This window comes from Ranitomeya imitator, chromosome 1, assembly GCF_032444005.1.
Source record: "Ranitomeya imitator isolate aRanImi1 chromosome 1, aRanImi1.pri, whole genome shotgun sequence".
Lineage (NCBI taxonomy): Eukaryota > Metazoa > Chordata > Amphibia > Anura > Dendrobatidae > Ranitomeya > Ranitomeya imitator.
This window is the reverse complement of record NC_091282.1, coordinates 703022515-703046602: the sequence shown is the minus strand read 5'-3', so window position 1 is coordinate 703046602 and position 24088 is coordinate 703022515. Positions and strand designations below refer to the sequence as shown.

Here is a 24088-nt window from a genome sequence, read left to right as displayed (position 1 = left end):
CCATTTTAGGGATCCTCAAAGTGCTGCCATCACAAGAATGAAAAAAGAATGAAAGAAGAGGGCATAAAGCGAAGTGTTATGGGGAAAGCTGTGCAGGGACTGTAATTCTGTCCGACATACGAATCGATGCAACCTGACCCATAAAAGGCAGAAAACAATAGATTTTAGCTCTTACCTCACCACAAAGCGTTTTGGAGAGTTCCTCTAAACTGCAGGTCAAGGAGTTGACATTTTCGTTTGATAAACCCTTCACATTTTTCAGCTTTATTTCAGGTGGGCTGTAACATGAGAGCAGATCATGAGAAACAATGTAACATCAAGCCTGTTACTTTTTCCCAGAAGCATGTGATAGCAGACCATGAAAACATAGAAACTATTTGTGGAAAGATCCCTAAACGGATGCTCAAGCTAAGGACGTTGAGGGTGGAATTACACACTGCGGACTTGTCGCTCAATTTCAGTTTTGGAATGAACATCGACATTTTGGAGCAAAAGCACAATATTAGCAATTAGGGTTTTACCACACCCCATTCATTTACACTGTAAATTTTACAGTGTAAAAAAAGTTTTATTTTTAAAAAAGTGCCCTAAACGTAGTGGACACTCTCTACAGATTTCACTAATTGCAATGTAAGGCTAGGTGAACACGTTCAGGAATTTTAGTGTTTTTTTGGCTGGTTTCCGCAGAAAAACGCTAAAATAAAAACTTACCTAAGCATTCCATCATATTTAATGCATTCCGCATTTTTTGTGCTCATGCTGCGTTTTTTTCCGCATCGGAGACGCATTCCGGAAAAAAACGCAACATGTTCATTCTTTGCGCGGAATCGTGGCAATTCCGCACACATAGGAATGCATTGATCCGCTTACTTTCGGCATGGGGCTATGCCCACCATGCAGGAAGTAAGCTGATCATGTGCGGATGGTAGAGTACTTGGGGTGGAGAAGAGGAGACTCTCCTCCAGGGACTGGACACCATATCCTGTGTAAAAAAAAAAAAAAAGGAATTAAAATAAAAAATAATTATATACTCACCTTCTTGCGGCTCCCGGATCCAGACCAGGCCTTAGCGATGCTCCCGCCAGCTCCCATTCCCAGGGATGCATTGCGCGAATATCCTGGATGTCGTAGCAGTCTTGCGTGATGCTACGTCATCTGGGGTTATTGTCGCGAGGCATTACTGGGAACGGGAGCATAGCGAGGAGCGGGAAGGCTGTGGGGGCTGCCGGAAGGTGAGAATATCACAATTTTTTTTTTAAACATTCTATCTTTTTACTATTGATGCTGCATAGGCAGCATCAATAGTAAAAAGTTGGTCACACTTGTCAAACAGTGTTTGACAAGTGTGACCAACCTGTCAATCAGTTTTCCAAACGATGCTACAGATCGCTTGGAAAACGCTAGCATTCTGTAAACTAACTACACTTGCAATACGCTAGTGTTTAGCGGAAAACGCATGCCAATTCCACATGCGTTTTACCCGAGGCAGGGAGTTGCGGAATTGCCTCTGGCTATATGCACACATTGCGGATTTGCCCGTGGATCTGCAGCGATTTTGACGCTGCGGATCCGTAGCAGTTTTCCATGTGGTGTACAGTACCATGTAAACCTATGGAAAACCAAATTTGCTGTGCACATACTGCGGAAAAAAAACACACGGAAACGCAGCATTGTTTTTTCCGCAGCATGTCAAATCTTTGTGCGGATCTGCAGCGTTTCTGCATCCATTGACTTCCATTGTGTCAGGCCAATCCGCAGTAAAACCTCAGGGTGCGAGAAACGCTGCAGATCAGGAGGGGGAAGAGTGTGTGGGCGGAGTGTGCGCAGATACTGTGTGTGTGGGCGGAGAAGATGTGCGTGTCTGTGTGCGGGTGTTTGTGTGTGTCTGCGGGGCTGTGTGTTTCTGTGTGCGGGGATGGCAGGGGTCTGCGGCTATCGTGGGGCTGTGTGGCGCTGTGCGGGGATCGCGGGGCTGTGCGGGGATCGCAGGGCTGTGTGTGTCTGTGCGTGGGTGTGTGCAGGGCTGTGTGTGTGTGCAGGTCTGTATGTAGGCAGGCATCGTCCGATGGGACTACTAGTCCCATCCGGCTATACCTGCAACAGTGACAGGTAGCCGGATGATGGGACAGTATAATCCCTTCATCCGGCTACTGTGTTCGAGTGCACAAAAAAAAACAAAACAAATACACACATACAACATACAGACCATACAACATACAGACCATACTCACCATCACCTTGATCCCCGAAGCCATAGCTCACCTGTAACAAATATTAAAATAATGTACTCCCTGATCCGCAGAAGTCCAATTAATACAAGTGTCCCACGACGATCTCCCGTGGAGAGCTGCCACATCAGCTGATGTGACTGCTCTCCAGGAGCTCCGTCGATACAATGGCGAAAGGTATCCTTCCGCCGCTGTGAGAAATAGTTCCTACTCTCACTTGCGGCACTGCTGTGTGGGAAAATTCCCACGCAGCTTTGCCATAAAGTGAGCCTGAACTCCGGTAACCTCTTCAGTGATGCACTGCAGGAGCCATTGTCTCTTGTCAGTGTGTCACTGGAGGCCTATAGAGCAGTGACATCACCCGATGTCACTGTTCTACAGGGGAGATCATCGTGGGATACTCGTTATTATTTGGACTGCGTCGGACAGGAAGTATACAGTTGGTTTATTATTTTTAATTTTTGCAGGCAATTGAGTATGGTAAGTATGGTGAAATTAAGAATATTAAATTACTTTTTTCTGGCTGTGTCTTTTTTTTTTTATTAACTCTTTCACAACAATAGGATTAATAATGGATAGGTGTCTTATTGAAGCCTCTCCATTATTAACCAGGCTTAATGCCACCTTACAATACAAAGGTGACATTAACTCCTTATTACCCCATAACTCACCGCTACACGGGAGTGGGAAGAGAGAGGCTAAGTGCTGGAATTGGCGCATCTTACAAATGCGCCATTTCTGGGGCGGCTGGGAGCTGGTATTTGTAGCCGGGGGGGTGGGCGAAATATCCATGGCCCCTCTCTAGGCTATGAATATCAGCCTTTCTGGCTATAAAATATAGGGGGATCCCACGTAATTTTTTTTTGGGGGGAGGGCCCTATTTTAATAGCCAGTAAAGGCTATACAGACAGCTGCGGGAATTACCCCATTCCCAGGCTACAAATATAATGTCCCCGGCAGTCGGCTTTCCCCCTCTGGGGCTGAAAATTGCACGGGAGCCCATGCCATTTTTTTCCCGTTCATTTCAAAAATAAAACATTGTTCATTAATAAACATCGGCCTTGCTATTATATATTTATGGATATATCTATATATAGATCTATCTCATTCCTTCTGTCTGTGTGTAATGGAGTGTGGGTTGGACAAATGTAAAAGAGGAGGTTGGGCAAGAAATGACATCACAAATCTTTTTTTTTTTTCGTTCAATAAGATCTTTATTAAGCTTTCAAAAACGCATACAAATCTGCATAATAAAAGCATAAAAAAACGCATCAAAACCGCATAAAAAACGCACCTGCGTTTTCTGCCAAGAGGTGCGGATTCAGTGCGGAAATATCCGCCGGCAAATCAGCAACGTGTGCACATAGCCTCATAATACATCTGCAGCCAAATTCTGCACCAAAATCAGCAAGGAAATTTGCAAGTAACATGCATATTTAGGTTTTGCAGTAACTTGTAACATTCTGTGCTTGCATACCCTTAACCCCTTCCTGACACAGGATGTATCAGTACATTTGATAACAGATAACAGACAGTTGCTAACAGAAGCAACTACCTGCCTGTTCTATCCGGCGCTGACTCAGAATGGTTACTCACCGCTCCTGCAGACGATTTAGCTGCTCCATGTCAACGGAGCAGTTCTTCCTCTTCCGCTCTCTCGAAAGGGCATGACTGCTGACATCATGCTGAGGGACTAATTGCGAGGAGCCAGCTGTCAATCAGCATGACGTCAGCAGTCATGTCTTGTCAACAAAGCAGCCCGGAAGAGAAGCCACTGCTATGTCGATGTAACGTCAGCCAAAGCCGCTGAATTGGCACCAGGAGCGGTCTGTGCTGGCAGAGATTGGCCCCAGGACCAACAGGCAGGTAGGTAGTTCCCATAACAAAAAAAATAAAATATACATAAGATATAATTCTGGATAAGCATAGTCCATCTTTATTGATATAATTATGGGCTATATGCAACATTTTGATCATTTTTAATTGTTCTTTCTTGCTTTTTTCAGAGGTGTGGCAACCAAAAAGCAGAAAGCCTGATTATGTGGAAATTTTTGTTTTGAATGACAATCACTTTACCGTATTTTTTACAAAAAGAAAACTTAGTTTTCTTTTATTTGCAATTAGGAAAAAGGCACATGATTTAAAATATTTTTTATCTTGTGTCGTATTGCAGTTTATAGTAAGATTAACCATCTCCATTGAAGCCCAGCCAAGAATTGACTTCATTCATAGGAGAACCACGATGGCAGACGATCAGCAGCTAGTTCCAGACACTGCCGTTAGAGGCAGGTGAACATTGTATAACACACCCTGTATCTGTCCTGTATAGAGGCGTATCAGAGGGGAAAAAAAAGCTTGAAAAGCCACCCGGGACCACGCAATACTAGTTATGTCTCACCCTATAGTCCCACATGGACTTTCTAGTTTTGTTGAGCATTTCTGGTTTTATAATAGTCATATAGAGACACTCACACATCAGGGTACATCAGTGGACATTTCACCCAAAGATCCAGCTGGACGTGAAACTCGCTACCTTGCGGGCGCAACGACAGGGTAACTTCTGGTGGCTGCTTGATCTGTACAACAACAAAAAAATATTATACTAAAGATTAGATAATGTCTAGTTATCTTTATTAAAAGGCGTATTCTCAGGGTACTAAATTGCTTTAATTAGACAGCGTGAAAATAAGCAAGTTTGCAATTGACTTGCTTTTTCTGTCTGCTGTCATTCTCCCACAATGAGAGCTTTTTTCTTCATAGTGTACAGCTGGTTTCCATAGAGCTTGGCCACCAATGTCTGCCCAGACCCTGCCTGAGTGCTCAGTAGTTACATTCTAGAAGAGGGGTTAACTCTTAACATCCCAGTCAGCTCTCTTCAATTCACAGATTGTTATACTGTAGTTATGGAGGGGGAGGAATGTGAGCAGCTTTCAGATCCTGAGAAGCTCCTGTTATAAATCATTCAAAAGTCACAAGCCCGGCAGCTTGCAAGCATATTTCCTAATTGCATGGGTCTCTGTACTCAGCAGTCTGGAGCCATGTGCTTTTTCTAATGCCCCGTTATCTATATCAGTATATACGGTGATAAGTGTATGAGTCGCTCCCAGGGCAGTGGGGTACTCGGTACCGGGTCCGGTCACAAGGGGGTATGTCACGTGGCTGCGACTCGGTCCGTGGCCCTGGGCCTCAACGTTAAGGGGGTTAATGTTCAGAGTTTGTCGTGACGCCACTTGTGGAGTTCGGTCAGTAGTAGGACCGACGCTGCTTTGAAGGGGTCCCCTGGGGAATGTTGCGGCAGCACAGATGTTACACTTCCCACAGGTGAAGCGGGTGCCCAGGGATCCTATGGTGTAGGGCGTGGATGGTATAACCAGTAAATAAATGGAGACAAGTTGTAAGTCTTTAACTGGTTTACTGCAGGTTGCTGGCCACAGTCCAGGGTACCAGGCACGGAGGATGGTGGTCCGGCCGGCTCAGAGGCAAGTGAGAGTTCTCCTGTACCAGTAAAGGTCCTTGAGCCTTTCCAACTAGTGCCTTTCAAGGCGAGGTCCCTGCTGCCTGAAGCTTCCTACAGGGTCCTCCAGTTTCCCCCTGTCCTGAGACAGGTACCTGCACGACGGGCAGCTTGAGCCTTTTTATAGGGACTAACATGCCCCGGGCTCCTCAGGTGCTGCTGCGTCTCAGGTGTGATGCGGGCAGGTAACGTGTAGTGTCGTGCCCTCCGGTTCTGCTCTGTGTCCTAGAGTCCCACAAAAGCCTCGGGCTCCCGGTTCCCGGCTACTGCGCTTCAGCTCTGAGGGTGCCCTGCCACAGTTCCCCTCTGAGCTCTGTTCCTCTCCTGTGCTCTTTCCCTTCCGGCTATTCCACATACAACAACCCTTCAGGTTCTCTCACTCCTTCCAGAGGCTGCAGCTCACTCGTGGCTGCCAGGCCTCTCTGTCTGCTCTCAGTTCCACACTTCCTTCTCCTTCAGTGTCTCTCAACAACTCCCTAGCTCCTCCTCCAGGTCAGGATACATAAAACCTAGGGAAGCTCCCCTGAATCCGGGTCCTGAGCTCCCGCTCCTGGCCTGGATTCAGAATGTGTTGCATGTGTGTGCCTTACCTGGTGAAGAGAACTCCTTTCCCAGAAGGAAAAGCAACATCATTGCAGCAACCGGTAACCTGGGGTGCTGCATGTACACTCCAGAAAGACCACTGATAGCAGAATCTGTTACAGCAGAACTTCGTGCTGAGCTTTATACTTCACAACAGCTCTGCTACTGATCAGAATTGTCACTCGAGGAGATCCAACCCTGCCAGAAACCAGCAAGAAAGGAGACTACATAGCTCTGAGCTGCTCAAGAGACAACTTGAGAATACCTCTGTAAATGCAGTATAATCTCCCCCATTGTGTACACTAATTTTATTATGTGTTGTGGTTCCTTTTTACATCTACCTCTGAAAGGTGAAATTAGAAAAAACAGCAAAACGAGACAGAGATGCTTACCTGCCTAGGCCTCTAAACAAATGCACTATCAGGATGCAGTGGACCCATGTGGTTAAGATGGAGACTACACAGGTGCAGCATAACCGATTAGGCAGCCACTCTCAACCTACCAAACTAATGGAGGGGGTGGCTGCTTGGCACATTGCTGCACATAAAAGACTTGTATGTGGCGCTGTTCACACAATGGAGACGCACAGCATCCAGGCAAGCCTAGTAGTGACACCCTTCTATTAGATCAGGCGGGCCTGCCCAGCGCTATCCAAATGCACCCCATGTGCACAGACACCACAGTTTACAAGACAAAAATGGGCCCAACTGCACCCCGAAAAAAAGTGCAAAAAACACAAAAAAAAAAATATATAAAAAAATTTTTGTGAGGTATTAGTTTATACTTTGGCCAAAATACGCAAGCTCGTGTTTTTTGCACTTTTTTTCTGAACTTGCAAGAAAGCCCAAACACAGCCTCGAACACAAGAAAAATCGGAGGTCCGAGTGAGGCCTAAGTCAAGGATCTCACCCTCGGATCTGCAATTTTTGGTATGTGTGAATAGATCCATTAAACTCAATTGGTCCAAGAGTCGTCTTGAGAAAAAAAAAAGTATCGCAAGAGAAAAGAAATTTGACATGGATGTGTGAATACAGTCTATGTGCAGTCCATTATGCAGATGGTCAGCACAAACACATTCATGCAGCTTTAGGCTATGTTCACACCTTGCGTCGGGTCCCTGCGTGTTCTCCCGCAGCGGATTTGATAAATCTGCAGGGCAAAACAACTGCGGTTCTCCCTGCAGATTTATCGCGGTTTGTTCCGCGTTTTCCGCTGCGGGTTTCCGCCTATACTATTGATGCTGCATATGCAGCATCAATAGTAATGTTAAAAATAATAAAAATTGGTTATACTCACCCTCTGATGTCCGGATCTCCTGGGCGCTGCACCCGGCGGTCCGGTTCCAAAGATGCTGTGGGAGAAGGACCCTTCGTGACGTCACGGTCATGTGACCGCGACGTCACCGCAGGTCCTGGTCGCACAGCAACTCTGACCGGACGGCCGCGTGCAGCGCCCAGGAGCTCCGGACATCAGAGGGTGAGTATAACCAGATTTTTTATTTTTTAACCCCAAATATGGTTCCCAGGGCCTGGAGGAGAGTCTCCTCTCCTCCACCCCGGGTACCACCCGCACATTATCCGCTTACTTCCCGCAACGTGGGCACAGCCCCATGCAGGAAGTAAGCGGTTCAATGTATTCCTATGTGTGCAGAATCGCAGAGATTCTGCACAAAGAAGTGACATGCTGCGGGTTGTAAACCGCTGCGTTCCCGCGCGGTTTTTCCCGCAGCATGTGCACAGCGGTTTGCGGTTTCCATAGGGTTTACATGTTACTGTAAACGCTATGGAAACTGCTGCGGACCCGCAGCATCAAAATCGCGGCGGTTCCGCGGTAAAAACCGCTAAGTGTGAATATAGCCTTAAAGGTGTTATCCACTACTCATACAACACCTGTAAGGCTATGTGCACACGATGCGGATTTAGTGCGGATCTGCAGATTTTTCCGCGCAGAAACGCTGCAGATCCGCACTGTGATTTACAGTACAATGTAAATCAATGTGAAAAAAAAAAAGCTGTGCAGATGGTGCGGAAAAATCCACACGGAAACGCTGTGGATTTAAAAGAATGGCATGCTACATCTTTTCTGCACCCTTCCATTATAGAAATCCACAGTGGTAAAAACCGCATAAAATCTGCACCTGCGGTTTCTGCCAGGAGATGCGGATTTTGTGCAGAAAACGTGTGCACATAGCCTAATTACTATATTCCACCATGTAAAATAAAAATAAATAAAAACTGCCTACACTCACCTCCGGTGTTGGCACCACTCCAGCGATGTGGCCGCCAGGTCTCTCAAGGTTCACGTGATGTTATGTCACGTGAACTCTGCGGCCAATTCGCTCTCACTTCTTTGGATGAAACCGAATTCCGGAAGAAGTCACAACAGCTGCTGCTCTCTCACGTCCTCCGCATGTCAGCTGTGTCTGAAAGAAGTGAGTGTGAAACGGCTGCAGGGTTCACATGACATAATGTCACGTGAACCTCGGTGGCAAAATCATCGGGAACGAGTACGGGTTGTTTTTATTTCACATGGCGGAGTATAACCATTGAGAAGGGGTTGTACGAGTAGTGGGTTGTCCCCCTTTAAGAACGGGGGACTTTTTTGCTATTACAAAATTAAGCAGCAGGTGGGACGACTGAGCGGCGCTCCATTCATTCTCTACGGGGCTGACGGAAAAATGTGAGCGTAGGGCTCAGCGGCAGCCCCCATAGGGAGCGAAGAGAGCAGTTGAGGAGCATGCGAACAGCTGCTCCAATCTATTGGGCATTAAAGTGCCCAATTCTGTTGCTTGGGGCGAGTCACAGCGGTCGGGGGCCAGTCACGGCGGTAGGCGGACAGTCACTTTGTTTCACCAGACTACTTGGCTTTCCTGAGACTTGCTTCCCGTTGACTTCTATGTTAGTCGCACACAGACGTGGCCATATTTTTGTTTTCTAAACAGCAAAATAACACCTCAAACAGCTGGCCGATAGCAAGTCATACAGATGTTTTAGGTGGCGTAACACATGCAGCCCCATCCTGATGGCGACGGTCTCTATCTGTAGGAAACAGACATGAAAATGAGGCCCAGCACGAATTTGTGAGGGGAAACATACAGCCCCTACCATAGTGACTGTGCGCCACAATGTTCCCCTCCACTGTCCTGCACCTCAGCATTATGGGGGTTTCTAGACCCCAGATACATTTGTGCAGTGGCCACACTTCTCCTGTACAGACAAAACAACTTGTGACACAAAAACCGGTCCACAAATTTGGAAATATTTTCCTCAGATTTTACACGTGAAGCGAGCCCTCGGTACGTTACACCTGGCAGTGGCGAAATTGGCCATAGCAACAATCAGAATGGTCCTTACATTTTCTAACACGCATGCGATACATGAGAGCTGCAATCTGATTGGGTGAAGGCGGGCTATATAGCTCCGGCAGCAGCGCTGTGAGGTGCCACATGTTCCCTTCCCACGTCCCGGCCAGTTACCTTCCAGGCAGACGTTTTCCTGAGATCCGTGTAGTCCTCCCCGTAGATGGCCTCCAGGACCTGCAGCTCGTTCTCTTGCCGATGAGAGTGTGTTTCCGTGGGCTCTGCCTGCAGAGAGCGCCGCTTATCCCCCTGCCCGGGCGGGCTCCCCGTAGAGGCGAGGTCAGCGGGAAGTCCAGCATTTCCCCTGCTGCCTGCCATGCTACACCGGGCACATCACGTTCCTCATCCCACCGACAGCTCAGCACAGCGACCAGCCCCCTACTGCCCGCTCACGGCACGGCACGGCCCACACGGTCGTTTCCGCCATGTTTGTTTTGGGCAGGGTAACTTACACTAGATGATATGAACCGCAGTAAATGAGCGAGGCCGGATCCGCCATGTTTGTACCTGGAAGTCACAAAGCTGAAGGCCAGGAACAGAGGTTCTATCATTCCCAGTAGTTACAGCCATCCACATAAACTACTGGCAAAAAACACAAATTGCTGCATTAAACACAATGTTCACACTTTGAAAACTTAACGGTGTTATTATTATAGCGCCATTTATTCCATGGCGCTTTACATGTGAGGAGGGGTATACATAAGAACAAGTACAATAATCTTACACTATACAAGTCACAACTGGTACTGGAGGAGCGAGGACCCTGCCCGCGTGGGCTCAGTCTACAAGTTGTCCAGTACTTTACATTTATGGTCTATTCTTAGACCAGGGTCACACCAGCACATATTTTCTTATCCGGGAAAACCGATTATGCTAATCAGACTATGATCAGATGAAAGAGAAGATGGAGAAAAACATTTCGCCATCGTGTTAGTGCACGGAAATCGGACTGCACTCGGATGTCATCTGAGTGCAGCCCGATGTTTTCCACTGACTTGTATGGCCAAGTGCCATCCGAATATCAAAACAAACTCTGGCATGTAGAGATTTGTTCCCAAACTCAGGATGTATCTGGGTAGGAACTTTGTTGCTGTGCGCGTCCTCTGGCTCCTCTGCGCATGCGCAATTCCGGGATTGTGGTTGGATGGTTGCAATCACGTGGGGCCCCCCGTGGTCTCTCTCGTTCCTCCACTGCTCTGGGATCTCGCCGGCGTTGCGGTTGCTATGACGGCGCGTCACAGCTTCCGGTGCCTGGACGTAATACATTTCCGGGGTCAATCCTTTTTAAACCACTCGTCACTATGTGTTTAATGCCCCCTGACGAAGGTTGTGTTTTCCGAAACGCGCGTTGGGGCGGAGGTGCGTTCCCAGGAGTGTCTATCTGCATTGTGGTGGGTAATTAGTGCGGCCGTTTATGTTATATTATGGTCTGATTTATGACACCATTCTTTACCACTAGTCTTGGATATCATTGTCATTATGACATTGTAGATTGTTTTGCTGAATGCAGCTTCCTATGTGACTGTGGTTCACGGCACTTAGATATTTCCCTCAAACCCCACTTGCAGTGAAAATTGTTCATCACTAATTATTTAGTTTCTTACATCTTTCTGATACATCTTTGGGCAAAAATTAAGTATTAGTCATATTTATTAGCATCTTATGATTCTTTGGTGACTTGTATCTCCTGAGCACGTGCCTCCTGCTATTTTTACAGCATCCTCATAGATGTCGCTTGTTGTATATCACCTTTCCTACAATTGTTGTCTCTGTTTTTATAAATGATTAATAAAGTGACTATTTTTCATACAGTATTCTTTGACCTAGTATCATCCTTTTCTGTGTTGCGACCTGCAGTCCTATGTAACGCCAGTGATAGATATTAGTGCAGATAATGTAGATGTCAACTGCAGTCCTATGTAACACCAATGATAACTTTCTGAGTACTGTGACACAACACTCCGGGATCGCCTTTGCTGGGGTCAAAGGCCACGTGGTTTGTGCATTGAATCCGAGGCGTACAGCAGGTTTTCTGAGCAGGCTGACCTCAGGTCAGATTTTTTAACGTGAACGCAACATAGATAAAACAAAACATAAAAATAAATCCTAGCCTGTCCGGCGCTAACTAAACCAACACGTTGCTATCTCAACAACTGGGGGGGCTTCTCCCACCCAGCTAACATCACACAATTCTTGAGCACAGCTCTCACTCACGTTTGTCTCACACAGACAGGCAATCTGTGTGCCCCAGGCTGACGCTGGAAACCCCCAGCTGGTCATCCTTTATTCCTGCACTTGTTAACCCATTAGCATCCTGAAGATACTGAGTGGCCTAATTCACATAGGACAAATACCTGGGCGAGATATACCTGCCCCCAACTACCACACCGACATGAGTCTTACATATCCCCCCCACCCTTGCTCAGACCACTCCGGTCGAGCAAGAACACTCTTGAAACAGTGCACTCGGGACAGGGCATCGGCGTTCCCCATCTGCACCCCAGGTCGGTGCTCCACCGTAAAAGAGTAAGCCTGCAGGGCAAGGAACCACCGGGTTACCCGACTATTACGGTCCTTGTGGAGGTGCATCCACTTGAGAGGGGCATGGTCCGTGACCAGCCTAAACATCCTACCGGCCAGGTAATACTTGAGGGAGTCGAGAGCCCATTTAATGGCTAGGCACTCTTTTTCAACCACCGCATATCTCTGCTCATGTACATTCAGTTTCCGACTGAGGTAGAGGACTGGGTGTTCGACTCCGTCCCTCACCTGGGAAAGTACAGCTCCGACACCAGTATCAGAGGCATCAGTTTGTACCACAAACTCGCTGCTGAAATCAGGAGTCACTAGTACGGGCTGAGAGCACAAAGCCCGTTTCAGGCTGTGGAAGGCGTCTTCAGCAGCTGAGGTCCATTTTACCATGACGGAACCCTTCCCTTTGGTAAGATCCGTCAAGGGGGTAGCCATGGCTGCAAAATTGGGTATGAACCGGCGATAATAGCCGGCAATCCCCAGGAAAGCTTGTACTTGTTTTTTGTTCACTGGTTGTGGCCAGGCCTGGATTGCCTGTATTTTGTCAATCTGGGGTTTAACAACGCCTCTGCCAATCACGTAGCCCAAGTATCGGGCTTCTTCAAGCCCGATGTGGCATTTCTTGGGGTTTGCCGTTAAACCTGCATCTCGCAGGTCATCAATCACCGCTTGTACCTTCCGGAGGTGAGTTTCCCAGTCCATGCTGTAAATTACGATGTCATCCAGGTAGGCAGAAGCGTACTGTCTGTGGGGCCTCAAGACTCGATCCATCAATCTCTGGAACGTTGCGGGAGCTCCGTGAAGTCCAAACGGCATGTAGACATACTGGAACAGACCTTCCGGTGTAGCAAATGCCGTCTTCTCTCTGGCCGCCTTGGCCAGAGGGATCTGCCAGTACCCCTTTGTTAAATCCAGGGTCGTAATGTATCGGGCTTTACCAAGCTGGTCGATCAACTCATCGACCCGGGGCATAGGGTACGCATCAAATTTAGAAACCGCATTCAGTTTCCTAAAGTCATTACAAAACCGTATGGAGCCATCCGGTTTAGGTATCAACACGATTGGACTGGACCAGGCGCTGTGCGACTCCTCAATGACTCCTAAGTCCAACATTGCCATCACTTCCCGGGAGACGGCTTCACGGCGTGCTTGCGGAATCCGGTAGGGCTTCACATGAACTGTGACGCCAGGCTCTGTGGCAATCTCATGTTTCACTAGCTTAGTCCGGCCAGGTTTTTCCGAGAAAAACTGTCGGTTCTGTAACAAAAACTGCTTAACCTCAAATTTTTGTCGTTCCGAGAGAGTCTCGGCAACCTGCACCTCCGGTACGGTAGGTGAACCAACCGGACGGGGCAGATCCGCCGTTAGGGCAGAGCGGTCTTTCCAGGGTTTTATCAGATTCACATGATAAATCTGTTCTGGTTTTCTCTTACCAGGCTGGTACACTTTATAGTTCACTTCACCAACTCTTTCCAGGACCTCAAATGGGCCCTGCCATTTCGCCAGAAATTTACTATCCACCGTAGGGATTAGGACCAACACCCTATCCCCGGATGCAAATGTACGGACCTTAGCGCCTCTATCATAACTTTGCCTCTGGGCTCCCTGGGCCTGTAACATATGGTCCCTAACAATGGGCATGACAGCGGCAATACGATCCTGCATTTGTGTTACATGGTCAATCACCGTTTTAAAGGGAGTGACTTGACCTTCCCAGGTTTCTTTTGCGACGTCCAACAGCCCCCGGGGACGACGGGCGTACAACAGTTCGAAAGGCGAAAACCCTGTGGAAGACTGGGGAACTTCCCTAATGGCAAACAGCAAATAGGGTAACAAGTAATCCCAGTTCTTCCCATCTTTGTCTATCGCCTTCCGGAGCATCTGTTTTAAGGTTTTGTTGAACCGCTCAACCAGGCCATCTGTTTGAGGGTGATAGACAGACGTACGCAACGGGTCTATTTGTAAGAGTCTGCAGAGCTCCTTCATTACCCTCGACATAAAGGGAGTCCCCTGGTCGGTGAGTATCTGTTTTGGAATTCCCACCCGACTAAACACTTGTACCAATTCCTTGGCGATCGTCTTGGTAGCTGTGTTACGCAAAGGGATGGCTTCCGGGTAACGAGTGGCATAGTCCACGATGACGAGGATATGTTGGTGCCCACGTGCGGATCGGGGAAGGGGCCCAACCAAATCCATTCCAATTCTCTCAAAAGGGACTCCAATGATAGGAAGGGGTACCAAAGGGCTACGGAACCGAGGTTTAGGTGCCGCGATTTGGCACTCTGGACAGGACTCACAATAGTTACGCACATCACTATGTATTCCAGGCCACACAAAACAATGCGATATCCTTTCTGTGGTTTTCTGTACCCCCAGATGTCCCCCCATTATATGTCCGTGGGCCAAGTCCAGTACCTTCCGCCGATAAGGTTTGGGTACCACTAACCGTTGCACTGTGTCTTCCCCTTTTTTTCTACCTGGTAGAGCAAATCATTTTCAAGAACCATATACGGGTACGCTAGCTTAGTGTCAGGTTCTACGGGTACCCCATCTATCATTTTTACATTTTTCCTAGCCGGAGTCAGTTTAGGATCTTTCATTTGCTCACTGTGGAAGTCATCCAACTGGACTCCCAAATTTGGCAGGCAGGGTGCCGGATGGCTGTCTGCCTCCACCTCTCGCTGAGGTTCCTCAGTTTCCTCCGTTTCCCCCGCCATGACGGAGAAGGGGTACTGAAGGTTAGATTCACTAACCTCCCCAGCAACATCTTCCTGTGGGGTCTCCTCTAGGGATTCGGGACCTCCAGAGGGCATGGGAGAAGATTCACGGGTACAGCTACCGTGAAGGAGCAACTGATTCTCCCACAACTGCCAGAAATAGGGAAAATCCCTGCCCAGGATTACATCCTGTAACAATGCGGGAACGAGTCCCACTTTGTGCTGCACTGACCCATAGGGAGTGGAAATCCATATGACCGCTGTTAAGTACGAGCAGGTGTCACCATGCACACACGTTACAGAAAACTTGTCAGACGGACCAGATGGAAGTGCCACCAGACTAGCTTTCACAAGAGTCACCACACTTCCAGAGTCTAGTAATGCCACAACATTTTTCCCATCAACAGATAATTCACACAGGTGTTTCGCTGTATCATTTTGACCCGCATTCACACTCACTAGCCGTGTAACCAAAGACATGCGTTTTTTAGAGTCTATAACGTCGCACTGCATGGGTTCAGCAGTAACAGGACAGTTCGCAGAAACATGGCCCTTCTCATGGCAGCGGAAACACCTAACAGGTCCCCTACTGAGACCACCGTCCAATACTCTCGGTCTCGGAGTGCGAGCAGTCCCGGGTTCCTCTCCCACAGTTTTAAGCGATTTTCCTTCACCCGTAGTCCCTGGAACAGTCTTACCGGTTCCACGAGGAGGAGGCACAGACCGGGGGCTGGCGGTGTCGTCGGGAAGTCCTTCTGCCACGGAATAACGCTCGACCAACTCCACAAGTTGATCCGCTGTCGTGGGATTTCCTTGGCTTACCCACCTTTTCAGCGCAGGTGGTAGTACTCTCAGGTACTTGTCCAGGACAACCCGCTGGATTATTTCGTGTATTGTCAGTACCTCGGGTTGCAGCCATTTCTTTGTCAAGTAGATCAGGTCGAACATCTGAAACCGCGCCGGTTTATCTTGCTGGTATGTCCACTGATGTACCCTCTGTGCCCGGACAGCCGTCGTCACACCCAGCCGGGCCAGGATCTCAGCTTTCAGGTTCTCAAAGTCCTGAGCGACCTCCGGGTCCAAATCATGGCAAGCTTTTTGGGCCTCGCCGGAGAGAAACGGGGCAATCAAATCGGCCCATCGTGCCTTCGGCCACTTCTCCCTCAATGCCGTCCGCTCAAACGTTGTCAGGTATGCCTCGACGTCATCTTCTGCAGTCAGCTTTTGCCAGTATCGACTCACATGGATCCTTCTGGACTCTGCTTCCGGGTCAGCGTCAGGCATGCTCACCAGGCGCTGCGCCACCTGTTGGAGAAGTTGGCGGTCTGCAACCATCATGTCCACTAACTCCTTCAGCTGTGCGGCCATCAAGCGATTAGCTTCGTGCTGTGCGGCAGTGGCCTGCTGCTGTACGGCAGTGGACTGTACTAAGGCTTTCACCACGTCTTCCATGCTGTCGCCTGTGCCACGGTATGCCCGCGTTCTCCACCACAATGTGACACAACACTCCGGGATCGCCTTTGCTGGGGTCAAAGGCCACGTGGTTTGTGCATTGAATCCGAGGCGTACAGCAGGTTTTCTGAGCAGGCTGACCTCAGGTCAGATTTATTAACGTGAACGCAACATAGATAAAACAAAACATAAAAATAAATCCTAGCCTGTCCGGCGCTAACTAAACCAACACGTTGCTATATCAACAACTGGGGGGGCTTCTCCCACCCAGCTAACATCACACAATTCTTGAGCACAGCTCTCACTCATGTTTGTCTCACACAGACAGGCAATCTGTGTGCCCCAGGCTGACGCTGGAAACCCCCAGCTGGTCATCCTTTATTCCTGCACTTGTTAACCCATTAGCATCCTGAAGATACTGAGTGGCCTAATTCACATAGGACAAATACCTGGGCGAGATATACCTGCCCCCAACTACCACACCGACATGAGTCTTACAGTACATATAATATATTTCACACCGGCGTGATCAATAAATAAAATGACCCCGACCATGGTACAAAGTTAAGAACAATATTTATTGAATGATGTTAAAAACAACAATTACTACTAATAAGGAAGGTGCTGGAACCAAAAAACGAGGGATGGATCTGCCATAGGCTTATCTCTAACATATAGACTGACCAACTTATGATAATGCTAAAACATCATACATAGCCTTGTAAAACATGTTAACGGTATGTTACCTATAGAGTTTTTAGTTTGTTATAATATATGCATATAAGAGAGGCTAAAACGCTCTATCTCCTAGTAATCTAACCAAACAAAACCAAAATAACCCTTCAAAGGCAAAGATGTAAGTATCCAAAGTATACCTGATAGTCAGTCCCAAGGGGATAAGCCGCGGCGTCCCTCTGCCCCGACGCGCGTTTCACACTGCTTCTTCAGGAGGCGCCTCCTGAAGAAGCAGTGTGAAACGCGCGTCGGGGCAGAGGGACGCCGCGGCTTATCCCCTTGGGACTGACTATCAGGTATACTTTGGATACTTACATCTTTGCCTTTGAAGGGTTATTTTGGTTTTGTTTGGTTAGATTACTAGGAGATAGAGCGTTTTAGCCTCTCTTATATGCATATATTATAACAAACTAAAAACTCTATAGGTAACATACCGTTAACATGTTTTACAAGGCTATGTATGATGTTTTAGCATTATCATAAGTTGGTCAGTCTATATGTTAGAGATAAGCCTATGGCAGATCCATCCCTCGTTTTTTGGTTCCAGCACCTTCCTTATTAGTAGTAATTGTTGTTTTTAACATCATTCAATAAATATTGTTCTTAACTTTGTACCATGGTCGGGGTCATTTTATTTATTGATCACGCCGGTGTGAAATAGTTTATTCTAATGGTACTTTGTCCCCCGTTGGGAGGGACATTATAGACACTATTGAGCCCAATTTGTGAATATAAAGTACATATAATGTAGCAGATGCTACCTGCAGGCCTATGTAACACCACAGATAACACATTGATAACTCCGTACAGTAAATCGCATGGAAAACTGCTGCAGATCCGCAGCGTCCAAAACACTGTGGATCCGCAACAAAATCCGCAACGTGTGAACATGTGGTAGGTGATACTTGCAGTCCCATTTCATAGGACCCTGTCCGTGTGCAGTCCGTGTGCCGTGCAGGAGACAGCGCTTACTTGTAGCGCTGTCTCCTGCACAGTCCGTGTGGTACCCAGTTGGCACAGGGGCGGCACACGGCTGCCGTACGAGTGCCACACTGATGTTCACGGTAAGCACACGGACACGGATAATTCCGGTACCGATTGTTCCGGTACCGGAATTATCTGGACGTGTGAGACTGGCCTAAGAGAGAGTCCTGTCCTCAAATCCTTTTCCCCTTAGGGGAGCTAGTTTGCCACTATGGCCATTACTTATCTGCTTACTGACGCCTAGTAACTCCTGCCCGGGGCACTCTCACTTCGTTTCACATTCCCTGCTCCATCTTGGCCCATTACCCCTCTGGCTTGTGTATTCAGGGCTGTACTGTTAGGCTAGGTGTTCACTTCTCCAATGCCTCATTCCGTCTTTCTGGCGCTTTTCTTCTCCGTATCTCGCTATGAGGGACACCCACGTCATGCAGCTCTGCTGACTAGTCAGACCATATGTCTGTTTCTATTGCACGCTGGGCCCTATCTGATGACCTAAAAGGGAAGTGTCTGTTCCTTCACTTTATCAGCTCTAACTCTGGGCTAGTCCCAAACAATATCCCCAATTCTCCATACTGTATGGCAGAGTGCAATCTTGTCACTAACAACGAATATCAATATATACATCACAACAATACTTGGGTCTTCAAGAGGGAACGTGAGTAGTATATCCATCTCCTTACACAGCCAAAATACAGAGGGAACTAGGGGAATTATGGACATGCTGAATTAGATGAAAACAAATCCAGGAATCAAATTACTATTATTACGAAATCACACACTTGACCTTATGGGCAACGTATAACCTCCAAGATGTTTGGCACACAGCCAACACCACTAGCACAGATTACCCTGCACCACTACATCTGCTGAGAATGTAGCGTTATGTTCACATGCTATGACTATATAATAATCATCTTTATTTTTATACTAGCTGAAGAGCCCGGCGTTGCCTGGGCATAGAAAATATCTATGGTTAGTTATAGCACCTCACTTCTCTTATTTTTCCATCACGCCTCTCATTTTCCCCCTCACATCTCTTATTTTCTCCCTTACACCTCTCATTTTCCCCCTCACTCCTCTCATTCCCTCCTAACACTTGTCATTTCGACCTCACATCTGTCATTTTCCCATCACTCCACTATTTTCCCTCACTCCTCTCATTTTGCACTCACACCTTTTCACTTTCACCTCACACCTCTCATTTTCCCCTCAGTATATACATGTTTGTCATCTCTCTTATATAGAGTATACACCTGTATGTCATCTCCCCTGTAAATCGTATATAACTGCTGCATGTCATCTCCTCCTGTATATTGTATATACCTGTATGTCATCTCTTCTGTATATACTATATACCTGTATGTCATCTTCTTTATATAGTATATACCTGTATGTCATCTCGTTTATATAGTATATACCTGTATGTCATCTCCCCTGTATATAGTGTATACCTGCTGTATGTCATCTCCTCCTCTATATACCTATGTGTCATCTCCTCTTTTATATAGTATATACCTGTATGTCATCTCCTCCTCTATATAGTATATATACGTGTGTCATCTCCTCCTGTATATAGTATATACCTGTAAGTCATCTCCTCCTGTATATGGTATATACCTGTGTCATCTGCTCCTGTATATAGTATATACCTGTGTGTCATCTCCTCCTGTATATAGTATGTACCGGTATGTCATCTCCTCCTGTATATAGTATATACCTGTGTGTCATCTCCTCCTGTATATAGTATATATCTGTGTGTCATCTTCTCCTGTATATAGTATGTACCTGTATGTCATCTCCTGTATATAGTATATACCTGTGTATCATCTCCTCCTTTATATAGTATATACCTGTGCGTCATCTCCCCTGTATATAGTATATATGTGTGTGTCATCTCCCCTGTATATAGTATATACGTGTGTCATCTTCTCCTGTATATAGTATATACCTGTGTGTCATCTCCTCCTGTATATAGTACAGTATATACCTGTGTCATCTCCCCTGTATATAGTTTATACCTGTGTCATCTCCCCTGTATATAGTATATACCTGTGGGTCATCTCCCCTGAATATAGTATATACCAGTGTATCATCTCCTCCTGTATATAGTATATACCTGTATGTGATCTCCTCCTGTATATAGTATACTGTATACCTGTGTGTCATCTCCTCCTGTATTTAGTATAGTATATACTTGTGTGTCATCTCTCCTGTATATAGTATATATATGTGTGTCATCTCCCCTGTATTTAGTTTATATCTGTATGTCATCTCCTGTATTAGACCGCGTTCACACGTTATTTGGTCAGTATTTTTACCTCAGTATTTGTAACCTAAATTGGCAGCCTGATAAATCCCCAGCCAAAAGGAAGCCCTCCCCCCTGGCAGTATATATTAGCTCACACATACACATAATAGACAGGTCATGTGACTGACAGCTGCCGTATTTCCTATATGGTACATTTGTTGCTCTTGTCATTTGTCTGCTTATTAATCAGATTTTTATTTTTGAAGGATAATACCAGACTTGTGTGTGTTTTATGGCGAGTTTCATGTGTCAAGTTGTGTGTGTTGAGTTGCATGAGGCTACATGCATGTAGCGACTTTTGTGAGATAAGTTTTGTGTGGCGACATGCATGTAGCAACTTTTTGTGTGTCGAGTTGCATGTGACAGGTTACTGTAGCAAGTTGTGTGCAGCAAATTTTGCGCATGGCGAGTTTTGCGCGTGACGAGTTTTATGTTTGGTGCATTTTGAGTATGTGCAAGTTTTGCATGTGTTGCAACTTTTGTGTATGTGGCAATTTTTCCGCGTGTGCAAGTTTTGCGTGTGGCGAGTTTTCCAGGAGGTGAGTTTTGCACGTGTGGCGAGTTTTGCGTGAGCCTAGTTTTGCATGTGGCGAGTTTTGCGCGTGGCAAGTTTTGAGCACGACTTTTGTGTTTCGACTTTTATGTAGCGAGGTTGGTGTATGTGTGGTGAAATGTGTGCTGAGGGTGGTATATGTGTTCAAGCACGTGGTAGTGTGTGGCGCATTTTGTGTGTGTGTTCATATTCCCGTGTGTGGTGAGTATCCCATGTTGGGGCCCCACCTTAGCAACTGTACGGTATATACTCATTGGCGCCATCGCTCTCATTCTTTAAGTCCCCCTTGTTCACATCTGGCAGCTGTCAATTTGCCTCCAACACTTTTCCTTTCAATTTTTCCCCATTATATAGATAGGGGCAAAATTGTTTGGTGAATTGGAATGCGCGGGGTTAAAATTTTGCCTCACAACATAGCCTATGACGCTCTCGGGGTCCAGATGTGTGACTGTGCAAAATTTTGTGGCTGTAGCTGCGACAGTGCAGATGCCAATCCCGGACATACACACACACACATTCAACTTTACATATTAGATAGCACTAACATATTCCGCAGCGCTTTACAGACATTATCATCGCTGTCCCCGATGGGGCTCACAATCTAAATTCCCTATCAGTATGTCTTTGGAATGTGAGAGGAAACTGGAGTACCCGGAGGAAATCCACGCAAACACGGGGAGAACATACAAACTCCTTGCAGATGTTGTCCTTGGTGGGATTTGAACCCAGGACTCCAGCGCTGCAAGGCTGCAGTCAGGGGGTAGATTAAGGGTAGCCAGGGCCCCAGGCTGTTCAGACACTGTGGGCCTCCCGGTCATGCGACGGGGTCATCATATACCTGAACCAGATTATTCCAGAAAAATAGTGGCTGTGTGAAACTATAACCTGTCAAACATCCATTGATCTAGTCAATTTACCCTTCAGTTCAGCATATAGTATACAGTGTAGAGTGTCAGTGTATAGGTAACACTGACTCACCAGTGACGTCTCTAGGTGAACTCCTTCATCTTTCATCCAGCACAGACCGCCATCACTTCATTCAGTCAGGACTTGTCTCTGCCGGAAATAACACAATTATCTCGAGCTCCGCTTGTAGAACACATTACTTAATTTTTCCCAACTTCTACATCTACATGAAGAAAAAGAGGCGGCATAGTGTCACTCTACACAGTAACAGGACCGCCCCCCATTTAAAACAGTGTCCTGAAAAAATAAAACTGCAGTAATAATATCCCTTAAATAGACCTTATGGTAATAATAATATCCCCCATCCTGGCCCCGTGTATCTCATTCCTGGCTCCAGCCATATATTCTCCCATCTTGCCCTCATGAGTATCCATCCTGCCCCATATGATCTCCCCATCCTGCCCCATCAGTCTCCATCGTATCCATCCTGCCCCATGATCCTGCACGATCTGTCTCCAATCCTGCCCCATGTCTTTCATTTTGCCCCGTGTCTGCAATCATGCCCCGTATCTACATTCTGCCGATGCCTCCAGTCCTGCCCCCAGTGTGTCCAGCATCTCTGCCCCAATGTGTCCAGCATATTGCCCCAGTGTCTCCAGCATATTGCCCCCAGTTTGTCCAGCATTCATCCCCCAGTGTGTCCAGCATATTGCCCCCAGTGTGTCCAGCATATTGCCCCCAGTTTCTCCAGCATATTGCCCCAGTGTGTCCAGCATCTCTGCCCCCAGTGTCCAGAATCTCTGCCCCAGTGTGTCCAGCATCTCTGCCCCCGTGTGTCCAGCATTCTGCCCCAGTTTGTCCAGCATTCTTCCCCCAGTGTGTCCATCATATTGCCCCCAGTGTGTCCATCATATTGCCCCCAGTGTGTCCATCATATTTCCCCCAGTGTGTCCAGCACATTGCCCCCAGTGTGTCCGGCATTCAGCCCCCAGTGTCTCCAGCATATTGCCCCCAGTGTGTCCAGCATATTGCCCCCAGTGTCTCCAGCATTTAGCCCCCAGTGTCTCCAGCATATTGCCCCCAGTGTGTCCAGCAATCTGCCCCCAGTGTGTCCAGCATATTGCCTGCAGTGTGTCCAGCATTTTGCCCCCAGTGTGTCCAGCATCTCTGGCCCCAGTGTGTCCAGCGTCTCTGCCCCCAGTGTCCAGCATTCTGGCCCGGGCCCCCCGGATTGCCGTTTGCAATAAAAAAAAAAAACGAGTTCTCACCTGTCCGAAGCTCCCTCCTCGCAGCTGAAGCACGCACTCGCCGGCGACTGACAATGACATCAGACGCTGGCGACGTGCGCGCTGCGGCTGATGTCAGCTGCCAGCCTCCGACTGGCTGGCGCTGTTAACTATTGAAGTGCGCCCACACGTCAATAGCGTTAAACTGCCGCAGCGCCGGTAGGGGCCCGGTGAGCAGATGAGACGGGGCTCGATGCGGGCCCCCTCTGCCCACCGGGCCCATACCCCAGTCAGGACAGTAATGCCCTGATGGCGGCGGTCAATCTGAGCGGTTGCCCAGGGCCCCCCCACATCACTGGGCCCTGGGCTACCGCCCATATTGACCTCATTATAATCCGCTACTGGCTGCAGTGCTAACCAATATAATGACTATATCTTTAGATAAAGTGACATTTATCTAGAGGAAAGGGTTAATGCAGTGTTTGACCACATAACTAGAATCTATATTCCTAACTAACTAATAACATCCATGTAAATCCCATTCACACATCTGGGCTGCAGGCGGTGTCCCATAAACACTGAACAGAACAGATGAACGTGACACCATGTGATTTTTTATGCCCCATTCACACCTTGTGTTTTGACCTCAAGAGATTTAATGGCAAGATTTTTAAAACCTACATTCACACTTTGTACCCCACGGCTATGTGTACTGAAATAAGGAAAGTTACCGTTTCCACCGAGTGCTCTGGTTTCCTCCCACACTCCAAAGACATACTGATAGGGAATTTAGATTGTGAGCCCCATCGGGGACAGCAACGATAATGTGTGCAAACTGTAAAGTGCTGCGGAATATGTTAGCGCTATATAAAAATAAAGATTATTATTATTATTTAAGCCAGTTTCCCACATCCATGAAGTGAGGATTTTCCATTACTAGTGTCAGCCTCCAGTGGCAGCAGACTATCCCACAGTGCTGTGTCCCGCAGTGAG

At 47.3% G+C, this 24088-nt stretch overlaps 1 protein-coding gene across 1 annotated transcript in view; it reads right to left on the bottom strand.

Annotated features, from left to right (window-relative positions):
• The window catches only part of EIF2AK4 (eukaryotic translation initiation factor 2 alpha kinase 4), a 152168-nt gene extending 142099 nt beyond the window's left edge, over positions 1-10069 (bottom strand). Inside the window, exons 1-3 of the mRNA XM_069731721.1 lie at positions 9800-10069; positions 4701-4804; positions 176-278 (exon numbers count right to left, since the gene is read on the bottom strand). Of these exons, the coding sequence (XP_069587822.1) occupies positions 176-278; positions 4701-4804; positions 9800-10000 (408 nt within the window). The 5' untranslated portion in view covers positions 10001-10069. The remainder of the gene's footprint in view (positions 1-175; positions 279-4700; positions 4805-9799) is intronic.
• Between the last annotated feature and the right edge of the window lie 14019 nt (positions 10070-24088).